Raw genomic sequence first — 26,275 nt, forward strand, 5'->3', positions numbered from 1 at the left:
CTATTCCACTTCCCCCGTTGTCGTTGAGGACTCGCTCTTGCCGACTGAACGGTAGTCGACTAGCTGTGACGTGCTGCGGTTAAACGTAAGCATAGTCAGGAACTTTCCAAAGCATAACTACAGTAACGTTAGCTAAATGTGCTGTTAAACCCTCAGTGTGGTATTTTGTTTGAACAGCTGTCTTACAAGGGTCCCGCAGTTATATCTCCGTGGATGTCGTGTTTGCTGAGGCTTGAGCAGACCTCCATAAAGGACTGCAGGTAGGTTATGCACAGTATTGAAGCGGCAGCTTATGTTGTAACTTTGTAATGAGTATGTTGTTGCAATGTAACTTAACCTCGGAGGCATGTGCACAAACCTGAAGCTTTTCTTTCTTTCTCGTTTCTTTTCTCTTTCTGAAGTAGGCTATTTGAAGCGTGTTTTCAGGAAATGCTTATCATTTTACAGCCACATTATTCGGTACGTGTTACAGTCAAGGATATGATGCGTAGTTTTGTGTCGAAACGCTGTCACACTCAGACTCTCAACAGCTGTCGTAGTATGTGTCAGTGTAGTTTCCTTCCTTAATCATCAGCCTAGTTCTGGCGGTTGGGACGGGGGGGGGTGGTAATAGTCCTTTTTTTTTTAAATCGCTGTTTAAATTTGCACTTGGAAAAACACTTGTTATTTGTACCGTTTTGGCTTGTGCCTTTGCATAACTGCACCCTAGAACAACACTTACACTCCATTGAATGTAGGCATTTTGTTGTTGATATGTGTAACATATCAAGTGACCGCTGGTTTTATCCTTCCACCCACTGTTTTACTTTGGACTTGGCAAATTGGTCAACAGAGACTTGTTAAATCGAGTCAGTCCCTTTGCACGCAGTGACAGAGAGAGAGAGAGAGGGAGAGAGAGAGAGAGAGAGAGGGAGAGGGGTGAGCATTTAGTGGTGATTTCATCAAAAACCACCTGTGAAAACAAAGTGATAAGAAAGTGTGAGAGAGCTGAAATGGCTGTCACTCTATACCTTATTTTTCAACTCTGCTGTGTGGAAAAAGCTTACAGTAATGCCAGTGCAGACCAAATTACGTAAGTTGGCCTGTTTATCTGTGTCAGACTGCCATGGCTATGCAAACTGCCTGGGTAATGTGTACATTGAGATGGATGAGACTTGTTTGATTTCCTTAAGATATGGCCACTTTACCCTTTGCGAGGTGAAGCCTTTGTTTATTCAGTGTGTTTCTTTCAGCAGTGATTTTCCTCTGATTTTAACTGGGCCCTGGCTCTTAGCACTTGTCATCAGACTGTGAATTTAGAGGTTTATGTTTAAAATTGTGAGAATTTTTTTTTTTTATTAAACAGTATCATCAAAATCTACTATGTAAAAGTGCTATCAATGATTGCAACAGCAGCTGTTACTTTTTTTCTCAAATGATAAATAGACTGAAACTAATTGAACCTTCATATCCGAGGGCTATGGTATTTGAGTCTTGCCAGGCTGTAATTTTCCCGCTGTGCGGCATCTCAGTGGCCTGTGTCACAACATGTTTACCAAGACCAACCTCAGCCTGCTGCATGGTGTTGAGCAAGACAGAAGACGAAAACTGATGCATGCATTGATAAGACATGAGCAGGACAGCACAGGTTTGGGTTACTCTGTAACTCATTAATCAGAGGAAGCTGCATTGTGTTCCTGTTGTTTTGTTGGGAAATAACAGAGAGTTGATGGGCACAGGGCACAGTATCCAGCCTGTGCAGAGCTGCTGGAGCAAAACGTGTCCGAGCAGGGAGTGGCTCTTGTAATGCTTACATAGTTCTGCGGCTCTTTACCTGCACTCTTCTTTGGACCATGTAAAGACCCCAAACAAAGAGACAGACGCTCCATTGTTATTGAACAGAAGTGAGTGTTATGTGGTAAGTGTTATGATTCACCTTAATGCCTCGTGTCAGTCTGAGGATTAGCGTCTGCAGGTAAAATTGTTACTCAACACTGGTGAGAGGGCTTTTTATTTGGAGGTGGAGGAGCATGCTGTGGAGGACTGCTCCTGCTGCAGTGACTTGTCTTGTTCTACACTGGAACATCAACTTGTTATTATTCTTTTATTTTGAATCAGAGCAAGTAGTCATGAGTGAAACTGTAGATCAAGTTTTAATTCCTGAATCGCCTAATATTACGAGAACGCTTTGGCAAGGAATACAAGCGTCTGAGTCACAGTGTTTCAGGACTTTCCTTCCTCCTTAAAGGTCCCATGGCATGAAAATTTCACTTTATGAGGTTTTTTAACATTAATAAAAAGAAAAAGTTCCCCCAGCCTGCCTATGGTCCCCCAGTGGCTAGAAATGGCGATAGGTGTAAACGGAGCCCTGGGTGTCCTGCTCTGCCTTTGAGAAAATGAAAGCTCAGATGGGCCGATCTGGAATCTTCCCTTTATGATGTCATAAGGAGCAAGGTTACCTCCCCTTTCTCTGCTTTGCCCGCCCAGAGAATTTGGCCTGCCCATGAGAGAGAGACATCATGGCTTTCAAACGAGCAAAGTGGCAGTTGGTCAAGGCCACACCCCCACCCTCCACCTTGCCCCCCCCTCTCTCCTCCTCAATAGCTAAAGACACAGAAATGGCACATACATGTAATTCAGCACCAAGGCTGAATTTCAGGAAAGAGACTTCAGATACAGTATTAGGGGACCACTAAGGTCTATATAAAAGCATCCAAAGAGCACCATGTCATGGGACCTTTAAGCTTCGGATTAGTTAATGGTCTCTCATTTGGCTTTTATTCTGTAGGTTCTGTTATGCCAACCTTCTGTCATGAAGGTGTAATTTTGAGAGTTTATTGGTTGCATTGAGTGAATGCACCTCCCACAGAGAAGTTGCCTATCTGACAAGTAATTGAAGGGATGTAAAAAAACAACAACAACCTTGTGTTCAATCAGGATTGTAAATTAGATTTAAATGGCTAATTAAGGTTTTAAACAAGGCCCTAAGGGGGAAAGACCCAACATAAGTACACTTGTGCACCCAGGTTGCCTCAGTTTAGCTCAGAATGAGCAAATATTTACTATTTTGGATCGGCGATGAGATGGTTTGATTATTGCAACCTCGCCTATTATGCATTTCTGACTTGCAAAGAGAGGGTGAAGGAGCCCGATTGCGTCTCCCTTTCTGATCATATTAAAACCACTCAGGAATCACTAGCCGTTATGTTATAGCTCTACATAAGCTATGAATACGTTTTACACAAGTAAGGGAACAATTTATTCATTGTAGTAGATATTGTTTCACATGGTCAGCAAGATATTAGTATTTTAATTGATCATGTGGGGTCCTAAGCTTCACCTGCATGTCTTACTTAACAGTTAAATAACACGCTGCAGCTGAACTGCAAAACTTGGCTGCAAAAAGTCAAGCACAAGATCCACCCACTCAACCCCATCTCTCCCCTCTCTCCAGTCTGACCTATCCTCTCTCCTCAGCTCTCAGTAGGGTTGGTTGTCGGCTGCACAGCCAAGAAGTTCTTCAGTACAAATATTTATATAAAGCAGACGGGATGTGGCAATGTGAGCAATGGGATCTCCACGGGGAAAAGTGTGAGGGGGGTTACCCTCAGGCTAATCTCCGCTAAGACATATTTATAAACCTAGCTAGCAGTTAGAGTGGACCGCTTCCAGCTTCACCACCAAGACGCTAACTGTATTTGGTCAGCAACTGCACAGCCAAAGCCCACTTCAATGACGTCTTTAACCAGGGTAATATTTGCATGGCACATCAACATATGGTTATACTTCAGACTTTCATTTGATTTGCGCACACATAATAGTTTCCATGTGTAGGGGCAGCACGAGGCTTCTCTCCATACTACATTTCACTTAGTTTTAGCTCAGTGCCGGAGCAGAATTTCATCGGACACCAGAGAGTGTTTTGAATCTGCGTTCAAAACAAGTGAGTTTATGGGCAACCTTTTCGGTGCATGTCAACCAGAGCTGTATTGCCCTGCGCCCATGTGAGTGACAGATGTTGCCATGAAACATCCATTAATAAAACATAAGCACAAACAAATGTCTCTTTGTAAACCATATAGGGATATAGTCAAAGCATTGTGTTTAAACACAGCAACCTTTTAAATGCAATCTATAAAGAGGGTGTAAAGCTTGCCTTGAATTGATCCTTTAGGGACTGGTTTGCAGAGAGTACTTAAATAATACTGCCATTATTCAGCCTATTTTAGTTTTATTGCCGTACATTGTGTGCACAAGTCTGTGTATTGTGCTGTGATTTCAAACATATTTCAATCCTCTCTTCTAACTCTTGACAAGAAAGCAAATTTTCCCAAAATGTCAAACTATTCCATTAAACCTGACACAAACGCAGTGCCCATGCATATTTGTTTTTCCGGTAATATAATATCATATGAAGAGGCAGGACACACTTTGAATCAATTTCTGTGTACCTCATTAAGCACCAGGTTATAGTTATCCTTGTATACAGCATCTTAGGCATTTTATATCGATATTTACAGGAAAGGCTAATGGCCCCAATGGCCTCAGTACTGCTTTCCATAGTGTTCTTCCAATCACTGCTTTTGTTCCACTTCAAATAGTTTAGTTGGCATTACATGGTTAATACCACTACTGTTAATACTTCATCTCTCAGCCATAACCCATCCCCCTGCAAGACAGGAGACCCTTAACCCCTCCACCCCCCCTTCTCAATGCAGAATTCCAGCTGGCCAGATGGTGTCTGCTCTGCACAGTGGACACCAGCGAGCAGAGAGAGAGAGAGAGCGAGAGAGAGAGAGAAACCCCACCAGCAGGATTCACCGGATGAGACATTCCACCCCACTGACCCCCGTCCCTCCCTCTCTGCTCAGTCTTGTCTGGGGATGAAGTCCATGTCGATAAGTTGTTGACAAGGGGAAAAAATCGCATTAGATGGTTTCTAAGGAGAGACAGCTCTGTAGTTACTCCGTAGTGAACCATGAGCAAGATTGACAGAATAAATCACTCATTTCCCTCATTGCCCAAAATGTTGATAGAAATAACTAGCGTTGCATGCTTTTGACACATAGAAGTCAGACGACAGTCACAAAATACTAGAAAATTAGGATACATGGACGTGACCATGAGCGGAATAATTGTCATGCATTTTTATTTAGAAACTAGTAAAATAAATGCTAAAAGGTACACATGAAAGAGGAAAAATACATTCAACAAAACATCAGTTGTACTTAAAGTAACTGGCTAAGTTCAAGTTTTAAAATAGTTGAAACAGCTTCGATTGAGTGTACTGATGAAGTCCTCGGTCAATTTGCAAATTTGTTTCATCAAAAGTTGCCAAATTGGAGCAGCTGGAGTGAGACAATGCTTTCCGTATGTCAGAGTGCAACAAAGCGTAGCAATCGGTGTGAGTGTGCTTTAACTGTAGCTACTACAGTACATCTGTCCCATTTTATAAAAAAAATAAATAAATAATAAAACTGTGGGTGTTTTTGGCCCACATTGACTCACTGAAAGGAATCCAACATAGCACATTGTGTGTTGTGAACATGCGAGTATGCATGCCTATGATCCCCTAGCTAGATAAAGCCCCATAAACCCCACCCTTCCCACTCCACACTCCAGCTTCCATGATTGCAGCCTTGTCGGAGAGCCAGTGTGTATTTCTGTCCTGTTTTTGTGATTCATCAGTTGCGTGTCGGTGTGCACTGCAGTGTGTGTTTCCATGTGAGTTTGCTTGTTTGCTTTCCCATACGTCACATTTAATGGCTCCTTTGAATGCGGTAAACAGAAAGCCGGAAGGCTGGGACAAAGAGCCAGCCTGTTAAAAAAAAAAAACATAACATAGAATAGAATTCTTTATTGTCATTGTACAGGATACAATGGAATTGGATGGTATTCCTCTTGCCAGATGCTTCTCTGTGTTAAACTTCATAGCTTTATTAAGTTTGAATGACATGCTGTTGCCCCCCCCCCTTGACAAAGATTTTAGGGATGGGAAAGCAGCACTCTTTACAGTATTTGCCTGGTGAAAATGGTGGCTCCGCCTCAAGCAGGTCAGTACAGTTTTTACAGTGTCAGTTACTTAGCTATAGCAGAGTGCAGGCATGAGTACCGAGGGGGTTGTTATGTCAACTGCTTCTCGGGTGAGTGGCTACAGTCAGCAGGACTTCTGGTAAAAGGGATTTGAGGGAGTTTGTGTCTGTGTGAGAAATAGAGGGGAGGGAGAGGGAGAGATGGATTAGTCTCAGGCCTTGTTTTGCCCCATCCTCCTCCTCCTCCTCCTCCTCCCTCCTCCTCCTCCTCCTCCTCCTCCTCCTCCTCCTCCTCCGCTGCAGCAGCAGATCTTGTCCTCCCTCCACCCCCGTACCACCAGAACGGGGCCCCTTGGCACCCTGGAGACACATGCCCCACAAAGCCATCACATCCACCCCCACAAAAGCCCATTCTCTCCTCAATCCTTTCCATCTTCTTTCATCCCCTCCACCACACACACACAACTCCTCTGATCTCTATAGTTCTCTTCATTCTCTTGTTGTACCAACCCTTCTCTTTTTATCCTCCTTCCCTTTTTTTGTATCCTCCTCCACCCTGTACACTCTTCTTCCTCTGACTTTCCTTCCTCTGCCGCTTTATCCCCTTCTTTCCTATTTTCCTCGCAGCTCAAAGGGGAGAGTTGAGTCACGTGAATGAAGGGCTTTGCCAAGTTAGACAAACACGACCCTCCTGTCAGAATCATCTGTTGAAGCTCTCTACTAGTGAAGGCCTGTCTCAACAGGATGAAGTGTTGTGAGCCTCTACTATTGCAATTAAAACTTCACTCTGCCAGGGGTTTCAGGCAGGGCACTTTAAGTGCCTTAAGTCCTGAATGATTTCTTTTTAATGAGAAACACATTGGCCACTCAGTATGTGGTTGATTGTTGTATGAGGGTGGCTTCAAAAAGTGTGACACACCCTGGACATGCCCCGGCCAGTTTCTGATGTTGTTTGGTCGGATAGATTGGTTAGAAGCCAATGCTTAATGTACAAGATGGAGTTAATGGATTAGAGACTAATGACCCGTACTCAGGCCTATCTGCTTTAAATGGTTGGTCACATGACCTGGTTGCAGTCATTTCACACCCATGTACACAAACATGCAACATACTGTATAAGTCTGCATACGAACAGGGGTGGCAAAAACGCAGGTCTTTCCATTCTTTTTCAGTGGGGGTAGTGCTTTTAGGCCGTGGCGGGGGGTTGCTGCATGGGGGGAGCCAGAAAAAAATGCAGTTAGCCCGTGGCGAAAAGTTTCATTTAAGTGACACCGCCACACCACTCTGCGGAAAATCACCGGATCGCTGTTTCCCGGTATAGTCAGGGTTACACATGATGACATTACCTAACCAACCCTAAAAGCAAGGAAACAATACTTTTGAAGGTCGCCCAGATTTCTGCTGCATCCATCTTTTGTTTTGCTCCTTCGTGGTCCCTGAGCTTGTCTGAAAATTCCCCAGAGCTGCACCAGCTGAAGAACTTTTCTTAAAAATGGACCGCCAGTCTGTTTATTGCCTGCTGTCTTTGCAATCCATGCACTGGCACCTGATTTTCCCAGTGGAGCAAAGTTTCCACTCTCCACCCTCTTCCTTCAGGAAGAATGTGTGTCAGGAGCCGGCTGTGTCTATAACCGCCTCCTCTACTTTTGTACAGCGAAGGAAAGTCTCTCTGATGTTTGCAGTAACTTTATGTGGATTCCTGAAGGTTTACAGTGGCAACATGTTATCTTCATATGAAGCGTTGGTGCTGAACAGATAACTTGTGTAATGTGAGTGCAACCTTAGTGGCGACCATTTTAAACATAATTGTCAAAATGCTAGCAGTTTTCAGGTGTAAATCTCTGTGTAAAGGTTCAATGTAAGATAAGAAAAAATAAAAGACTCCAGTTAAGCTGAACTGACACAATGTTGAAACAGTGGGCACATATAACACCTTAAATGTTTGCTAAACAGAGCTTTCCTGCCCATTGCTTGGGCCTTGGCCAATAAGGTGACCAGACCAGGTTATCGCTTTATCTATTCAAGCTTTACTTTGGGCGGTACTCACTTGAAAACAAAGCCCTAGCCGGATTTTTTTACATAGTCAAAATCCCCTACTTTTTTCATGCAAATCCACTGCTTATGAGTAGGGTGTAGCCTGCATTCCTGCTCTGTCCTCCTGTGTGGACATGTATATTCTGAAAAGATACACAGGCTGGTGGGCCACAGGTCAGCTTTTGCCTCTGAGGCAACTTTCTGTCTGGCCCGGAATGAATGCTCCCTATGGATCTGTGTGACCCATAATAAGCCTGCTTTCTATTGCTTCACCGATGTAGATAATGACGTCGAAGTGAGTGAGTAAAAATGACATAATTACATTTGACCGGATTTTTTTTCAGGTGCTTTAGTTGACTCACCTTTATCAAAATGTTGTACTAAATCAAAGCACCAGGCAGTAACACATTGAGAATATAAGGACACCATACCGTTAAACTATAGTAATGCCCAACCAGGGTTACAGAGAGGTCTTGACCCTTAGCTAAAATTAATCAGAATCAGAATCAGACAGGGCTTAGCAGCTAAAATACATAGATAAAACAAATGGATAAACAGTTGAAATAGTTAGCTGAAAGTAACAGATAAATAGTAAATAAATGTATTGGGGTAAATGGTTGAAATGCCCAGCTACTGTTACTCCAAGTGGTAGTAGTACAAATGCAAACTTAACCTAACCGCCCTAAACATTGACAGTTCAAGTGTATGAATACACTATTGTTTACTGACTGGGCTGTGGGGGGGATGTCACACAAAAAAAGGGCGAACATTCTCCTTTAAATTGTCTTTGAACCCTTCGTCTTGGCTTTTGCAACTTCTGCATTTGTCAGTAGGCTTTGAACCGCTATTATGTAATCTCAAGCAACTGCTTATACTCACTGAATGTCTTTTCAGAGAAGTAAATATTTAAATACTGGGCCATTATGGAGTACTTAGACTTGTAAGAGGAAATGATGACTCTAAATCCGATACTATCGAGTGCAAAGGGGATGTCTGGCTGTTGAACCCATTCAGAGTTTTCTCACTGCCCTCACCCATCCTGGCTCTGAAGAGAGTTTTGGACAGTTTCCAGGTTTATGAGTAACATTTCCTGATTAAGCATTTATTTATGAAGGAGGATATGGGGCACGGTCAGGAAGCGACACACTTGGCCTTTGTTGAGACAGATCTTCCTCTTGTCGCCAGTAACAACTCCCAATGGGCAACAGAAGGTCAGAGAACACTTCAGTGACTGGAAACTATGGACTTGGTTTGTTTACATGCCCTAGAGGAGCAGTTATTCACATTGCCCGTGTAAATAAGCAGGTGGAACTGGTATAACTACATGCTGAGCTAGACAGATGCACGTCGGAGAGTTTTCGAATATCTTTCTTCTTACATTGTGTTCACCAACAAACCCCTCAGATGGGACACATGTGGCACTTGAGTGCATCATGCTTATTTCCCCTACACCTTTATCACCATGTTCTGAATCAATACTAGCACATTAGATCCTTTTCAGAGCCCTCTCATTGAGGTTTTGGTCCTGCACGTCTCTGCTTGCTCCACTTATCTGAAGAAATAACCATAAATAAGTAAAGACACCTTGGGATGTTTTGGCTGTTTAAAACACCTACCAAAACAAATTCCCGGGTGAGTCCACATTTGCCGATAGGGGTGATGATTTTTCAAGTATGACTCACAACTCCGTTTTCAGTCCCCCTTGTTGTTAAAAATAACACAAGCAGCTTCCAAACAAAGCAGCCTCGATGTTCTGGGTCTCCACGGACAAGCTTTAGCGAACTGTTTAGCACTCCTTTTATAGTTAGTGACCTAGATGAATTATGTAAGCATGTGCACAATCCTGAAATCAACATTCAAACTCAGGATCATTTTGCCTTCATAAGGCAATTCACAGACGTTTGGAGCAACATTAAGTTGAAACCCCAAAACAAGTTAAAGATATCTGCTTCAGGTTTTGATGGGGAGAATGGCCGCTACCTCAATTTTAGATATGTTTTGGCATTTTTTACCATTATATTTAATAGGGCTGTGTATTGGCAAGAATCTGGCGATACAAGGGTCGCGATTCAATAAATTGCAATATATTTCGATACTGTGCGTAATGCAATATATTGGGATTTTTTTTAAAGTATAATTTCAGAAAAACTAATATTTAAAAACAGACATGATGTGCATAAAAGTCAAAGAAGTTTACTTTAGTCAGTACACAGAAAATCAAACTGCCAATCAAACTGCCAGTTTGGGATTGTGGTTCACAGGTTCTTAGTGAGCTAATGTTTATATGCTAAAGTAGGCCAAAGTTCAGCCATAGCTACGTTGTTAGCTTCTAGCAAAAAAGTCATGCACTGCTAGGCACTGTTAGGCAAGGACACTAGTGGTGTTTCTCAGCATAGCCATCTAGCGGTAGGGGGTTTAAACACAACATAAACGTGAACCACTGTCTTACATGAATATTTTTGCACGTAAACTAAAAAAAACAAAAACAATATTGCGTTTTTGAAAATCAATATAGTATTACTAAATAAAATATTGCGATACTCAAGTGTATCCATTTTTTCTTACACCCCTAATATTTAATGGTCTTCACAACCAAAACAAACCTGATCTTGAAATGCTAAGCTTTTCACCCTAGAGCAGAAATGTAATACAACTCTCTCGCTCTCCAAAGGCTTGAGGCTGGGTAGAAGTGGATTAACCGCTACCAATTGATTATCACTGCGTATTTGATAGGCCATTTGTTTTTCATACTATGCAGTAAATTCCATTTAAAAAGCTTTAGCCGCATCTGATCCTGGTTACCTTCCTAGAATAAGTTCTAGTTTCTGTTCTAGCTAAGTTCAGTTGGCTACGGGTACTTGTCGCTGGACTACCTGGAATGGAATTGCTTAGTGCTGATTTGTTTATTTAACAAACATGGTACATTTATTTCTACATACTGCAAAGCATACATTTCCCAGAACGTAGGTGTCTTGGACATCTCCGGGAATACAACAAGTAGCAGACAGCATGTAATCGTTCAGCAGGGTTACAGTTTATGGTTAGACTAAATTTAAATTCACACAAGGGAGGGAGGCACTGTTATTCTAGGTGGAAGAGGGAAAGTAGAGGTCAAGGTAAAGACTGACACACAGACACATGTCCCCCGACATATACACTTATTTCCTGTGTAATATTTCAAAGCCATATTTTTCAAGGGGACCAAGAGGTCCTTATTCCTGGTTGGTTTTATAGCCCAGCAGGTGGACGGGGGTCAGAGGGGTGCACTTGAGATCGGTTCAAGCTTGTCATCATTACAGAAAAGGCTCTTGGTGTCAGCTCGTTTATTCTACCTTATGACCAGACTCACCTTTCTATTCCCTCTTGTCTTGACCCATTCTTCACTTTCCCTCTTTTTTTCTCTCATTGCTAACATTGTCCAGACACAGCACTTTTCATTTATATTATTCCCATACCCCTTTTCCTGGCCATAAATTTAAGAACCAATGTGCTGAACGTAATGTAATGTCATTTGAGGAATACCAGGGGGCTACTTTAAACCCCTGCCCCTCTCTAATATAAATAGACCTAGTTTTATTCACCTTTTTATAATTTGTGTTCTCCTTGGCTGTCCTCAGACATTAAGCCCAGAAGCATCGTAAGCGCACTTGCTCTGTAAAAAAAAAAAAAAAAAAAGTCTGTGGAAAAGCCCCTGTGCTTGGTTTGGAACAATCTGAAACTGCGCACACATAATTTTCATTGTTGTTGTCAGCTGGTGATGCATTTGTGTGAGTGCACATTTCAAACCACTGCATCCGAGCCATATGTGTGGTTTTCTGCTTTGTGAATACTTAATGGAATAAAATGAGCTCAACTCAACCTCTTGGTTTTTTACCTCCCTAAATTTAATTTGAAAAGTCAAAAGATATTAAATAGTTTTTTTAATTGTGCTAGATGTGAAAAGGAGATGTTAAATAAATGATCTTTTTGCGGGGGAGGCTAAAGCCTGTCCCAGCATGCATTGGTTCGGAGGCCATGTGCACCATGGATAAGTTGCAAGTATTTTGCAGGGCTAGCACATGTAGACATACTGTACACATTGGCAATTTAGTTTCTCGTGCTCTGTGTTTATAGTAAATACATAATAATTATGAGGTAGGATAATGTTGAAGAGGTGACTGGCTTTTGGCACAAAGCCTCAAGTAAATGAGGAATAAAATGGGATGAAGATATTTCATGTGTGATCTTCTACTTTCTCTTCTCCTCCCTCTTTCCAACCGGCTCCAAGTGAGTCGATGGAACAGAGGTTATATGAGAGTCTCACTGCGGTGGTCGGCTGTCTTTTAGCAGAGCTGGCTGACATCATTCTCACAGGGGGGGGGGGGGTTTAGCTGGGGCAGGGCTTGAAGCTCTACAGCTGAGCCAGTTTCCTATGAAAGCTGGAGAAGTATATGCCTTGGTGCATCCAGTTTTACACATTTAGTGTGTGCCTGTCATCTGAAATTGTACTCTACAATCATGACGCACTAATGATGTCTTCCTTTCTTCTTTGCAGCACTGGGATGATTTTAATGGAGTGAGACACTGCTGTCAAGGGAGAGCTACAAGAAAGCTGTTCTACATATGTAGGTTTGGACAATTGAAGTTGCAACTTGGGATCTCCTCACCTGCATTCGAAACCCTAAACGGCATTGAACTTTTAAAATGGATGGAATAGACACCTTGCAGAGCTTGGCCCCAGAGACCAAGGCCGAGCGAATTGCTCGGTACAAGGCAGAAAGGAGGAGGGAGCTCGCGGAGCGCTATGGCAACACAGACGAATTCACCTCCAAATATGTCCGCAGGGACAGGAAAATTGGAGACACAGCCGAAACAGTGTCTTCAGAAACCAAGGAGAAGGAAAAATGTGAGGGTAATGGATCAGAGCAAACATATACCAGGAGTGGCATCAGGAATAAAGCAGCAGAACTTGTGGAGCCCACTGATGATGAGCCCACCCAGGAAAAAGATGGTACCACTCACCTCAAAACAGACCCACTTTTATCATCTAAATCAGAAGCTGTCACCTCCATGAAGATGTCCTCTCATTTGAGGTGAGTTTATTCACATTTTCACAAGTTGAGTGTCTGTAATTGGCCAAATTTGGAGAACATTTGGGTCTATCTTCTGTTTGAAGTAAACATGGCTGCTAACATTTCCAAAATTGGCCATGTGTGCAAAGCAGCGGACGGCCTCATTTATTTATGAAATGCAAGCTGCTTGTTTTGGTTCACTTAACAGTCATATGGGGGATCTTGCATGTTTAACACATCTGGGAGTAACAAACTGGTATTTTCAGCGTGACTTGAAAGTCTTTTTCATAGTTTTTCATTGGCTGCCAATGCCAGGAATGTTCTTGAACGATTTTTGTACATAGATGGAGTAAAACCTATCCAGTCGTGGTAACTGTTTTGGGATGTTTGAGCTGTAATCAAGCCGGGGATTCTGCTGTGTGCACACAGCCAGACTTGTCTGTTCCTGAAAAACATCCTGAGGGAATGACGATGGAGACGAACTGAGATGGACAGAGTGCGGAGATAATGTCAGAGAATGGGGCTTGTGGGGGTGGGGGGTGGGGGGAGATTAGGCTCTGCCAGGTTTTCATGCCCTGCACTTAATGAAGCAAGACATCTAGATAGCTGTGAGTGATTGCTTGTTAGACACTGTGGACTGATTATTTTATAAGATTGGGAAAGGTCTCGTCTTGTGTTGAAATAGACTTGCAAAAGAAATACAGTACGTGCAGCACAGCGTGTTTCAGCAAATCTCAGCAATCAAGTCAGTGTTCTACCTGATCATCTCTCATGGCGAAGCTCTGTTTTTTTATTTTTTATACGACCCTGCTTATGTCAATATGTTTAAGTGCACAATGTAGGATTGAAATTGTTCCAGTTTAAAAATCAGTGTAGTGCTTATTCACGAATTTGGAGGAAATTTAAATAATTTTAGTTTTTGCATATTATGAAATTTGAAAGGAACTGTTTTCGTCTTACCACAGCAGAAAGAATATTTGGCAAAATACAGAGTAAAGTCACACACAAAGCTATGGACTACATTTTTAATTACAGAGAGCACGAACGCTGCTTGACGTGTTTGTCTCGCATGCCTGTCATGTCAGCTACTAATCTTGCAAGTTTTGTTATGACGTTCGCTGCATGTCACAGTCCAGCTGTGCATTCTTGTCTGCTGGCATACTTATTCAACATAGAGTCAAACAGAGGAGGCTTTATAGAAGCTATTGTTATAAGCCAAAAACTTGTCAGCTGATGATCCCCAGATATAAGTGGTTTATGTAATAGATAGATAGATAGATAGATAGATAGATAGATAGATGGACTTTATTATTAATTCCAAATTGGGAAATTACTCTGTTATAAGCAGCAAGTTACTTGGACATACATACATGTACAGAAAAAAAAAATATACCAGAAATAAATAATTAGATAGCAAAGAAAAAAAAATATTCTTAGAGGGATGAAAAAGAATGTACATGTATATACTAGTGTAGAGTAAAATGTACAACCTACATACTGTACATAGTATATATAACAAAATTAAATATGTATACATATATAATATGTAATGGGTTTCACCTTCAATTTTAGGGGGTTTTCAATTCCACCTTCAATTTTAGTTTTTTGTGTTTTATTAAGCATCCTTACAGATCTTTCGGAATTGTATGTTAGTTCAACATATTCCAGATTCCTGGTAGACTTTCATGTGCTTTGTTATTAGAGCTTCGCACGTATTCACTGAACCTTGGTAGACAACACGTCGGTGTGTGTCTGTTACAGGAATAGCATTAGGAAACTGGAACTCTGGCTGTTCCAGCGATAATGAAAACTGTCTGTCAACAGGTTAATCTGCCACAGACAAGAATCCCTTCTTCTTTGGCAAAGTTACAGTTGAAGGGTGACATTCCAAAACACTGCATTTTGACATTTACAATTAAATGTACGATGTACAAAAGTAAGATTGTGGGACTGGGAAGACGTACCAATACATATGCGATACAAAAATGCAGTTGATTTGTAGAAGATTCTTTCATCTATAGTGTGATGGGTATTGTAGTATTTTGGGGTTGATGTAGTAAACAGCAGTAATTGTGCTCCTGGCACGTTGGGGTTAGCCAAACACTTTGGATTATAAACAGGACTGAATGGGTTTTTGGGATAATTATTGTTTACATGGCTGAACCATTACACAGTTCCAGTACCTGCAATACGAAGCACCAAGCTTTCCAACAGTTAAGCGCACAAATTAGAGACATTAAAATTACATTTTTGAACAATGCCACGCTCATGATTATGTCCCTTTTGTACTCTTACTTCATCCTCTCTCTCCCTGGCTCACTGTCTCACGTAATGCTTTGTGGGAATGACATAATTTATTAGAACAAGAGTGAGTGTTGAAGTTTACTGTGTTTGACTAATGACTCGCCTGCCTTGATTTGAAAGTGCGTTTATTGTTTCTCTCGTCAACTTCCCCCATTATTCTGTTTCGATACCAATTTTATAAAACAAAAAGAAATTACAACATTACACATTATGGGACAATTTTAATTTTTAATTTTATTTATTTTTAGCTCCTACTACGTGATCCCCGTCTCTGTGCATAACATAGAGTTTTTCCTGCGTGTCTCTACGACGTGCAATGCTAGACAGCCAATCACAAACAATATTAGAGCTTGGTAGAAGAATACTGCATGCTTATTGGCTCAAAGAGTCTGAGATGAGATTTACTCCCTAGGTATTGAAATTGGGTATTGAATGACGAGGCATTTTTTCGATGCTCGATACTTTAGAAGCAATTCAGTCGGTGCCTAAAAATGATTGAATTCGGTACCCAGCCCTACTCTTCTCGTCCTCTGTCTGCACTGTACCCTACTCTTCTTCTCTGGTTAGTTTTTATGGGAGGGTAGGACCGATGCACTGTGGATGGGGTTGGTTAAGTGTCACTGAGCCCTGTGGTTGCAGAGGAGTGGGTTAGATAGGGGTGGTACGGTTCACAAAACCCACGGTTCGGTTCGTATCACGGTTTTAGGATCACAGTTTTCGGTTCGGTACGGTTCTTGTTAATTTTTCTTTTAATCTTTAACACTCCAGAAATATACTTCAGCATATGATATATAGCTAAAATTAGCATATAATGCATGTTGCACAATACATGCACACAGTGGCAGTTCTATCTATTGTTTTATTTCCGCTGTCATCATAGGTAACATGAAATCCAAAATGTTCCCACACACCAGACTATATACGCCGCTGGCGCTTTCTCCAACTCCGGGCAGCCTCTCTCCCACTTGACATTTCTGCATGTGACGTGACCTGCAGCAGCACTCCACACTCCACTTGAGGAGCGGTCAGAAATCTTCTAAACTGACCTTTGTCGATCAAAAAAACAGACGGATTCAGCAAGTGTATGGCCTATTTCTTGCTTAAAATGTTTTCAGAAACACATTTCGGTGATCTATTTTCGTAAAATACGAGATCGTGTTCAGAACGAGATGCCATTTAGAGTCTGTTTTGAAATTCGGGAGCAGCAAGACCCACGTGACACGTTCGTCCAATCCGCTTCCATGTGTTGCGTTCGTCACGCTCATCCCGCTCGTCATTTCCAGTAAGTCCTTTTAACATAGGTGTCGAAAGTGGGCACTACGGCAGTAAGTGGTTAATGCACATTAACCGTGTACTGACGAACCGTGTGACGCACACACGCTCCGAACCGAGACAAGCGAACCGAGCGGTTCGGATGTTTTTTCATGAACCGTACCACCCCTAATGTTACAGCTTAAGAACGAGGTGGCATCAGTCACTGACATCGCCATGGTCTTCAAACAGACTTTCTAGAAGCCGAGCCTTAACTGGGTAATGTTGTTCGACACTGTGTTATCATTTAAAGTTCATGTGTATTTTACACAGCCACAGATTGCTATGTATTTCATTACTTTAATTCTTGTTAAGCCAGCATCGATTTGTGATCTTCCATCACATTTTCCATCTCCAACTACACCATATTCACACGCCGTAAATACCTTGGCCTGGCATTTTTACATTCCCTGCTATATCGCAAAGCTGTACCGTGGTAGCTACACCTAATGCCCAAAACTTCTCATAATAATATACTGCTGTAAAAATTACTTTTTTAAATTACTTTTGTTTTGGAAATCAAACATGACACCAGTCCACGGAAAAGTCAGACAATACTGAGTCAGATCCCGTATTTAATTTAATGTTCTTTCCTTATAGTTCGTTGATGGCCAGCTTTTCACTCCGCCTTCGAGAGTGGCCTTTCAGCACAGCTATAAACACTTTTGCCTGTAGTATTTTCAAAACTGCAGGCCGCTTGTCACCAGCTCACACTGCTGCGTGTTTGCAGTTTTAAGGGAGTACAGGTGGGTGTACACAGATCAGAAATGGATCTGACTGTATTTAGCCAATACGACCCTTAACGAAATGCCTCCATTGGTCCAAACCTGCAGATTGGCTTGGGGCCAGCCAGCGCCCCTCCTTCAGTAACCTTTGACCCCTCCCAGATGTCCACCGCAATTCTCTATTGTGTTAAAAGCAGTTCTCTCCCCTCCTCCTGTTACATCATCGCTGCTACCCCACAGGCAGCTGCTGTCCCCGTCCATATTTAACGCCCATTACTTAGAGATGAATTGCCATCTTCAGAGGCATCGCTGTTACATCAGTGCCAACATGGGACTGGAAGAACAGCATGAGTAAACGTTGTAAGATCATACGCAGCACAGTAAGTGGCTGTCTGCAGCTCTGCTGATAGTTTGGTTCATATTACTCTTTTTTTTTTTTTATGTGGCTTGAGTGTCAGATATTTGGATTATAGTTGTGACTTAACATTCTCCTTTTTCTGTCTAGTTTGCAAACCTCAGTTGTAACCGACACATCATTTCTGTCCTCACTTCAGAGTCTTAGAGGGTGACCTCATTTGTCTCTCTCTCTCTTAGGCTGCTGGAAACCGATGACACAGAGGAGCCAAAGGGTAAGACGAACTCTCCACTTTCACTGCACTCAGATCCTCTTTTGTCCCACAGACTGCTTTTATCCCTGAACTCATTCAAGTTCTCTCGATTACTCAGTGTTAAAGGAATACTGAGCTCATTGCTGATGTCAGATCACCTACCTGGTTTTATAGATGTTGGCTATTTAATACTCTGCCACTGCGGAGGAGTGAGAAAAAAAAACAAAACAGATCTACTGCTCTGTTTTGTTCTCTGTGTAATTTAAAGTGAATGTTTTTCCTCAAGCAATGGTTTTTTTTCTATCTCCAATAATAAAGGAGATAATGTTTGGCACGTGTCTGCAGACTTATGTTCAAGAACTGTGACTTAGTGGGTGGGTGTGTTTTACACATGTGTGGCTTTCTGTGCAACTGTCGGATTCTAATGCAAGTACACTGGAAGCGTGTTTCAGCCAGCTAGCATTATGAACTAATTTTGGAGAATCTGCTGCTATAGAGAGGAGAAAATGGCGGAGTTTACACATTGGGCCGCTGGCTGGTTTTCCCACTCACATTCAGCCACCTGAGCCCACAGCCTGAGTCTGTCAGTCTGTCCGTCTGTCTGTGTCAGACGAAGTGCTTACTCGTGGACTGCACATATTTGAAAGTATTTATAATATATATATATATATATATATATATATATATATAAAGTATTTATAATGACATTGTAAAAAGTAAAACCCATGTTTTCAAATATTTAAAAGCAAATGCCGTGATGTATTTTAGTAAGATTAAGCCTGTTAAAACACATTATTAATTTAGGCAAAACAATATTGTAATGAATACAATACTACTATAACAGAATACAAAATAATGCAGAATACTGAGGACTTCCTTTGCTTTCAATGATTGATTCTCTGCCAGTAGTAGAAATTGTACTTAGAAAGAACCATAGATACAAAAAGAGGAAGAAAGAATAGCCAGTGTATGTCTGTAATTGAGAGAGATGTGTGTCTGTGTGTGTGAGTGAGAAAGCAATAGAGTGTGAGAGCATTGGTGGTGCTTTCGCACGGCTGATGAGCTTCCTGTCCCTGTCCAGGCTGGCAGAGGATCCAGTGCTCTGAGCCAGAATGCCTCTTGTGGTCACATCCAGGGTTTCCCCAACGCTTCAGCTCTCCCACGCACCAGCAATGCATATACACACACACACACACACACACACACACACACACACACACACACACACACACACACACACACACACACACACACATACAACCGGTTCACAGTGAACATATTGTGGAAGCCTTTAGTTAGATGCCTGTTTCCACTGCACAAGTGCGCTTTCATGCTCATATTAGCAGAGTGCATTCAGAATGATTTCAGTTCACTATGACTTAAAGTAAACCCTCCATTGTAGTTCTGCTTTAAAACCGTATGCAGATTTGAAAAACTCTACACTGCTCCTCAGAGTTGGCTAATATTCACATTTGTGCAGACAGTATTGGCCATTACAAGGTCAAAGGCCCATCCAATAAGCTCTCAGCAGCTATGACTGAGCAGTCATTTGAGATGGATGTAAACACTTATGGAAAAGTCAGTGAACTTAAGTGGAGGTTTTTCCATCTCTTGAGTTTTTTTTCTCTCTCTGTCTTTTTCTCTTTCTCTATCTCTCTCTTTCGCTCTCTCTCTCTCTCGCTCGCTTTGGATGTTGGATGGATGATGATGTGAAAAAGATTGGACTGGAGTCAAAGCTAAGAGAGTACAGTCTGCAGGGGAATCACCGCTCTGCAATGCGTATTGTGTCATCGTCTGAACTAAATCATGCTAAGTTCTGGATAGCAGGGGATCTTGGAAACATAAATTTATCTTAGTATTAAAAAACTAGAGCATTAGGCCTCAATGGAACAGCTTTCTTTCCATTGGAAAAGGGGGGTTTGTCAGAGACACTATTTGGATTTTCAGTTGTTTTCTTTGGATGGGGAACAATTTTAGCCTGAAATGACTCATTGTCAAGGCAATAAAAACAGATTTGTGGATTGTGAGTGTGCTGATTTAAGAAATTTGTCCAAACTAAAGGAAAACATTACATTCAATGATTTCCTTTAGTTCGGATAAGAAGATTATAAATCTCAGGGCTGTTTTTGATTAGAGAACTCACATGAGAAATAATTATGTTTCTCTCTCGCACATATGCACACACACAATCAGGGTTTTCCTTTCTTTAGAGTAAGACATCCATTATCTCACATAAACTGATAGACGCAGTATGGTTTTACCTCTAAATCTATTGGAGCCCAGTGACTTTTCAAACTCACCCTGAGGCCAAGGAAATATCCCTGCCGTCATTTCCTTTTCTGATCCAGAGACACCTGTGTAGAATTACTGAAGCCAATAAGATTACATACTGTCACTTTTCCTGGCTACATGTTTAAAGTTGTTATCCCCACCAAGAAAACACTTCCACTTTCAAAGACTCCCGTGTGTGTGTGTGTGTGTGTGTGTGTGTGTGTGTGTGTGTGTGTGTGTGTGTGTGTGTGTGTGTGTGTGTGTGTGTGTGTGTGTGTGTGTGTGTGTGTGTGTGTGTGTGTGTGTGTGTGTGTGTGTGTGTGTGTGTGTGTGTGTGTGTGTGTGTGTCATCTAATGACCTAAATCTACCTTTGTGTCTGTGCTTTGTGTACCTTTTTTGCATGCAATTGTATCCTGTATTTGAAAAAAGCTAGTGTATTGTTGGCCATGTCTGACCTCACCTCACCATCTCCCAGAACAATGTACCGGTATTATGTTCTGGATAGCAAACACACACACTGTCTGCCTTAAGTCCTCATTCTAAGGTGACTGATCTTATGATACTTCACTGGCAGGAAGCAGTTGTCCTCTCACTGTTGTAATCAAGCTCAACCGTGTGTGTGTGTGTGTGTGTGTGTGTGTGTGTGTGTGTGTGTGCGCGCTTGTGTGTGCGTTTATTCTTTTTAGTTGAAGAGAAGCATGTGGACTCAGCCAAGAGGACTTCCAGGATGTCTCTTTTTAAGGTATAGTATTTTAGATTTGTCTGCTAATTCCCTTCATCTAAATGTTTGTCTTGGTTTGATTGAGTACACATTGTGTATGTGTGTCCGATTGTCTTTATGTAGCGTTTGCTCAAATTTAGATTTCATAGCTCCAAATGATGGCACACACTAAACCAAATCCAAGCTTCGAAACACATGCATAAACTTGTGAGTGAAGTCACCGATGTTATTTCTATATTTTTTTGGACAGTCTAAGGTTAATTCTTTTCATTTCCCGCGCCGATTTACTCCCAGCCCTTTCCAACGCAGCTGGTGTACGCTTCAACCCCCCTGGATCTTTGCTCCATTAATAACAAATTGAGCTGTTCCATACAGCACTGAGCTGTCCCGCACCTTGATGCACACTCGGCCAAAGTCTTGACTACACACACACACACACACACACACACACACACACACACACACACACACACACACACACACACACACACACACACACACACACACACACACACACACACACACACACACACACACACACACACACATACACACACACACACACAGTCTGTGGAGGTCTTAAAGCGACTGTGGGAAGAAGAAATCTATAGAGCTTAAAGATCCATTTAGGAACACAACTTGATAATGCCCCCAATCCTATGGGAGATAGACACACGTGTGTGCTTAATAATATAGACAGTATTTGTATTTCCCAGGCTGCTTAAGTTTCAGAAGTGGTAAATAGCTGTTCTAACTTGGCCTTCACAGGCCAGGAGCTGTGCCAAGGTTGGCCAAGTGAACCCAGATGGCCGCAAAACCTGCTGGGAAAACAAACTCCCACGAAAAGGCTATCTTACCATCATGCTGCTTTTTGGTTTCTCTTTTTTTTTTCTGCTCTCTCCATCCTTTGTTCTGACCTAGATCTCTGTTATTTTAAGGTGTCTCACTTGAAAGTCATCAGCTGTAACAGATACTCCTTCGCTGTCTTCACTTTTCCCTTATCATTCGTTTCTGATCCAAAATCCCCGTTGAAAGCCAGTGAGTCAGTGTCTCCAGCAGGAGAGACAGACCAGGAGTGAGGTTACAGTACGTCTGCTCTCCAGCATGGATGGAGGCAGTTAAATGCGTACATGGAGACTTCTGGAGAAAGATACAGCTCATTTATATTTTTAAATTTCCTGAGTATATAAAAAACTTGTTTGTCAGAAGGCAATGCATTCATGCTGGGTGGAAAATAAGCTCCTTTTTTATAATCAGTGAGCATAAGTCAGTTTGGAAGAGGCCTCTAATTCTGTAAGCTTTGCTGTGTAATTTTGTGAGAAAAGAGCATTTGATTTCCGTTACTTGGCACGCAGCTGGAGATCCACTTATCCTCAGCAGGTCACCCCAGGGCCCCGGTAGAATGTTTAGTGTTTACTGACACAGGTCTCACACAGCTGCAGAGTTCACACTGTACGCATGTGTGATTACACCAAAATGATCTACCACAATGTATCCACCCCTCGGGTCTGAAAATGGACAGCGAGTCAGAATGAGAGTGACCCATTTAAGAAATTATTAAAAATGTATAAAGTCTCAAAAGTATGTTTTGCTTTTTGTTACTTCACTGTGATGGTTGAGCTTCTCCGTTCAGATTGATGTATGGATAGAGTTTGACACTAAAAGGCCATTTTCACATTCATCTGCTGAAGCGCGAAAGTTCCTCTGAGCTCACCTTAAATCTGAGTTGAACGTACGAGCATAATTGATGACATCACAACTAGTTTGGAGGCACCCATGGTCCAATATACAACTTACACAAGTATGACGTGGAAAGCCTCCAGCGCGCATACACTTGAGAATGGACTTTTCAGTGAAGTTGGACATATTTCAACTTTTGAAACGATACATATGAATAAATTCTGGATTTTTTTTATGAGTGAGGGAAGAAAGATGTAATTTATAAGATTTTTTTCTTTTGTGGAAAAACTATATCAGACACAAAGCAGCATATTTTATGTCTTATAGTATGTCTGAGGGGATCTTTAACATTTAAAGATAGTTAAATATTAACAAAAACAAACCATAATAGTCCCCTTGAGGGCATGTACTCTAATGTGGAAAATGCAGTAGCAGCAGTACTACTCTCTCTGTTTTAGTTTTGTATGTACTCAGGGTGGGTAGGTTTACTTCACAATCACTCGCACACTACACCATTGACCTGAGCAACTCCTGGAGCATTTGAAGGGTTAACTGCTTTGCTCAAGTGTATGGGTGGAGTCTCATTCATTTATTCCCTCCCCTTATCAAGATTTGTTTTTTTTTTACAGCTAGTGTAGGACGTAAGCAGAATTTCTTGCAAACATAATCCTAACCTTTAGGCTGCCGCCGCCCTTCTCTCTACCTGTAGGAGCTGGAGGGGTCGGAGGATGGAAGCAGCGGCCGACGTGCCAGCGACAGGGCAAAGTGTTCGCTAATGAGCAGTAAAGCAGAGGAATCCTCTACCAGGTAGGCATGTTGAAACAGATTTTAATTAACAGCAAAGTTAACTTCTAAATGAAATACTGTGACTGACACTGTATTATTGTTAAGTGTTGGACCAACTGCAGTTCAACTTTGAATGGAGACTTCTTTTTCACCATTCAAGTCATAGATGTTGTGGTCTGCGGTACATAACATATGCCACAACACAAGCAAGTAGAACAGATTCACCAACTGACACACTCACACACAGGCCGAGCAGACAGAGCGGAGCACAGAGGTAATTACAGACCAATTGAAAGGCTGTCTGATGTGAGCAGCTGCAGAGATAAACCAGATAAACCTGCAGAGCTTGCCCTCTGTAATATCTCTCTCTCTCTCTCTCTCTCTCTCTCTCTCTCTCTCTCTCTCTCTCTCTCTCTCTCTCTCTCGCGTGCATACACACACACACACACATGCATAAACAGACAACACTCAACACTGTGTGGTAGCCATGGTGATGCAAACCAGACTAAAGTTAATAGCTGCAGCAGTGAGAGCCAAACTGAACTTAGCACTGTAACCACTGGAGTTAAAAGTCTGGACTGAGCTGCAATGTATATGTATTATCTATCTATTAGAAATGTCCTGTGTGTGTGTGTGTGTGTGTGTGTGTGTGTGTGTGTGTGTGTGTGTGTGTGTGTGTGTGTGTGTGTGTGTGTGTGTGTGTGTGTGTGTGTGTATAGGCCAAAGACATAAGTAAGTTCATTCCTGCCCTGTCATATATTTTTTTCCACTTGGAGTTTGAACTGACCCATTGACTATTTTCAGTTTCTTCCCAAGTCAGAAGTGATATCGGTTTGTTTGACTTTTTGCAACTGAGAGATATAAATGCCCTTTTCAGCAAAGCTCAATTGCACTGCATGCAACAAACCAAACATTTTCATTAAAATAAATTAGGCTTATGACAAAAACAAAAACGATAGCGAAAAAAAACAACATTGCTCAGGAGATGAGAATGCTAAAAGCAAAAGTGAAAAAATCAAAATCAAGGAAAACAAGATATTCTGCAGTTGTGTACAATACAGTTTTTACACAAGCTTTACCCAGCTAGATTTACTAACACTGACTTCAACGGTGGTTGTAATACATAAAAAACAACTACTAATTAATACAAATGGTAAGCCAGCTTTTTCCTGCTATTCCGTTATGTAATGGCTGAATCGTTTTTACATCAAATTGAGGAAAAACATATTGTTTTCTTCTCTTCCTGTCTGTTTCCACCATCTTCATCCTTTTTTCCGCTCATATTTCAGCCCTTCCAAAACTGATATAAGCAAGTTAATGGATGATCAAGAGGCCACGGATGAAACTTCATTGAAGGAGCAGCAGGAATATGCTTCTCCGGTCGAAGAGACGGTCAGTATTTGTTTTCTCCATTTTATACATTACTATTATATATAGAACTAAAATGCCACATGGTTTCCATAACTCAGTAGGCTGAAATATAAAAGTCATCTCTCTGGATTGTGTTATGGAAAGATCATATTTTTGACCAATTCCAAAACTCTTACTCACCTTAACTTTGGCTCTCTTTACCTCTGGGTCTGGTTTAGTTTAGTTTTTTAGTTTTTGAAGTTGACGTGTAGATCGTAATTCATGTCACTTATGTACAGTTGCACGCATGTGTGCGTGCACGCAGGCACGCAGGCACGCATGTGTGCGTGCACGCAGGCACGCACGCACACAGACACACACACACACACACACTCTCTCTCTTTAACTTGTCTGGATAAAATGTGAACACGTCACCCATATCTTAAACTGATCCTCACAAGGTTATGAAAGTATGTATACAGTACTGTATACCACACACAAATGCCCTCACACCTTATACGCTCCGGTGTTTTTCATTTAAGAAGACCACCTGGTTAGCGTTGCACTTTTACCTGACCTGGCCTCTCAGTCTGCTTCTTCCTTCAACTCCTCCTAAATCAGCAAATCAGCACTCCCTCAGAACCTTTGACCTGTCAGCAAGATGTCTGCTGTTGCTCCAGCTGCTGTTGTTTCGTCTAAGCAACAGCAGATTACACACACAAAAGGGGGTGTTTAGATGTGTCATTTCATGTTCGTGTTTGCTATGTGTGTCTCTCTTGCAAAATGCAAAAAAAGACAAATTGGTCTTACTATTCAACAGGACAACAACATGAGGAAAATTAAAACCTGAAAAGAAAGACCATCCGTAGCAGTTACCTGCACACTGTACATACAAGTCAAGATCCATCCATACACAAACGTTAAATAAAAATCAAGTTAAGAAGTCATTGCACTTGCATTTTGAAAGTATTGCTCTTTGAAATGCTTTTTAAAGGCATGATCACATTCTTAAAATTGGTAATATTTTATTTTATGGTAACTTTACGTGTTTTTTGTAAAAAAAAAAATTCTTCTTCTTAGAAAAACATAAGTGACATACCAAACAAGTCTCCCAGACTCAGACAAGGACAGTCTTCACAAACTTTCTTGACACACACTCTTCTTTTTCTCCACCAGGTCTTCTTTTTTTCTTCTTACTTATGTTAATTAAACCCCTTCAACATTCTCAACCTCCACCTATTAACCCAGACTTTCTTGATAACAGCAGTAGGTCAATGAAAGCAGAAATATTAGTAGTTGAAACAGGAGTATGTGTTTGTCAAAAAGAGAGAGAGAAAAAAGGAATTTCACTGTATGTGTGGAAACTGCAAAGGATCTGAAATTGGAAAACGTCGGTCTGGTTAAAGGCTTGTATGCAACTTT

At 41.6% G+C, this 26,275-nt stretch overlaps 1 protein-coding gene across 3 annotated transcripts in view; it reads left to right on the plus strand.

The window, feature by feature from the left end:
* svild (supervillin d) overlaps positions 1-26,275 on the plus strand; it is a 46,762-nt gene continuing 20,487 nt past the window's right edge. For 2 of the 3 annotated variants that reach the window (XM_039788178.1, XM_039788180.1), the window contains exons 1-6: positions 12-260; positions 12,580-13,117; positions 18,031-18,065; positions 21,003-21,058; positions 23,427-23,524; positions 24,793-24,895. In XM_039788178.1, coding sequence (XP_039644112.1) covers positions 12,729-13,117; positions 18,031-18,065; positions 21,003-21,058; positions 23,427-23,524; positions 24,793-24,895 — 681 coding nt within the window. In that variant the 5' untranslated portion in view covers positions 12-260; positions 12,580-12,728. Of the gene's footprint in view, positions 261-12,579; positions 13,118-18,030; positions 18,066-21,002; positions 21,059-23,426; positions 23,525-24,792; positions 24,896-26,275 lie in introns of all 3 variants that reach the window. The other variant, XM_039788179.1, reaches the window with a different exon arrangement.

The sequence above is a fragment of the Perca fluviatilis genome, chromosome 21, assembly GCF_010015445.1.
Source record: "Perca fluviatilis chromosome 21, GENO_Pfluv_1.0, whole genome shotgun sequence".
Classification (NCBI taxonomy): Eukaryota; Metazoa; Chordata; class Actinopteri; order Perciformes; family Percidae; genus Perca; species Perca fluviatilis.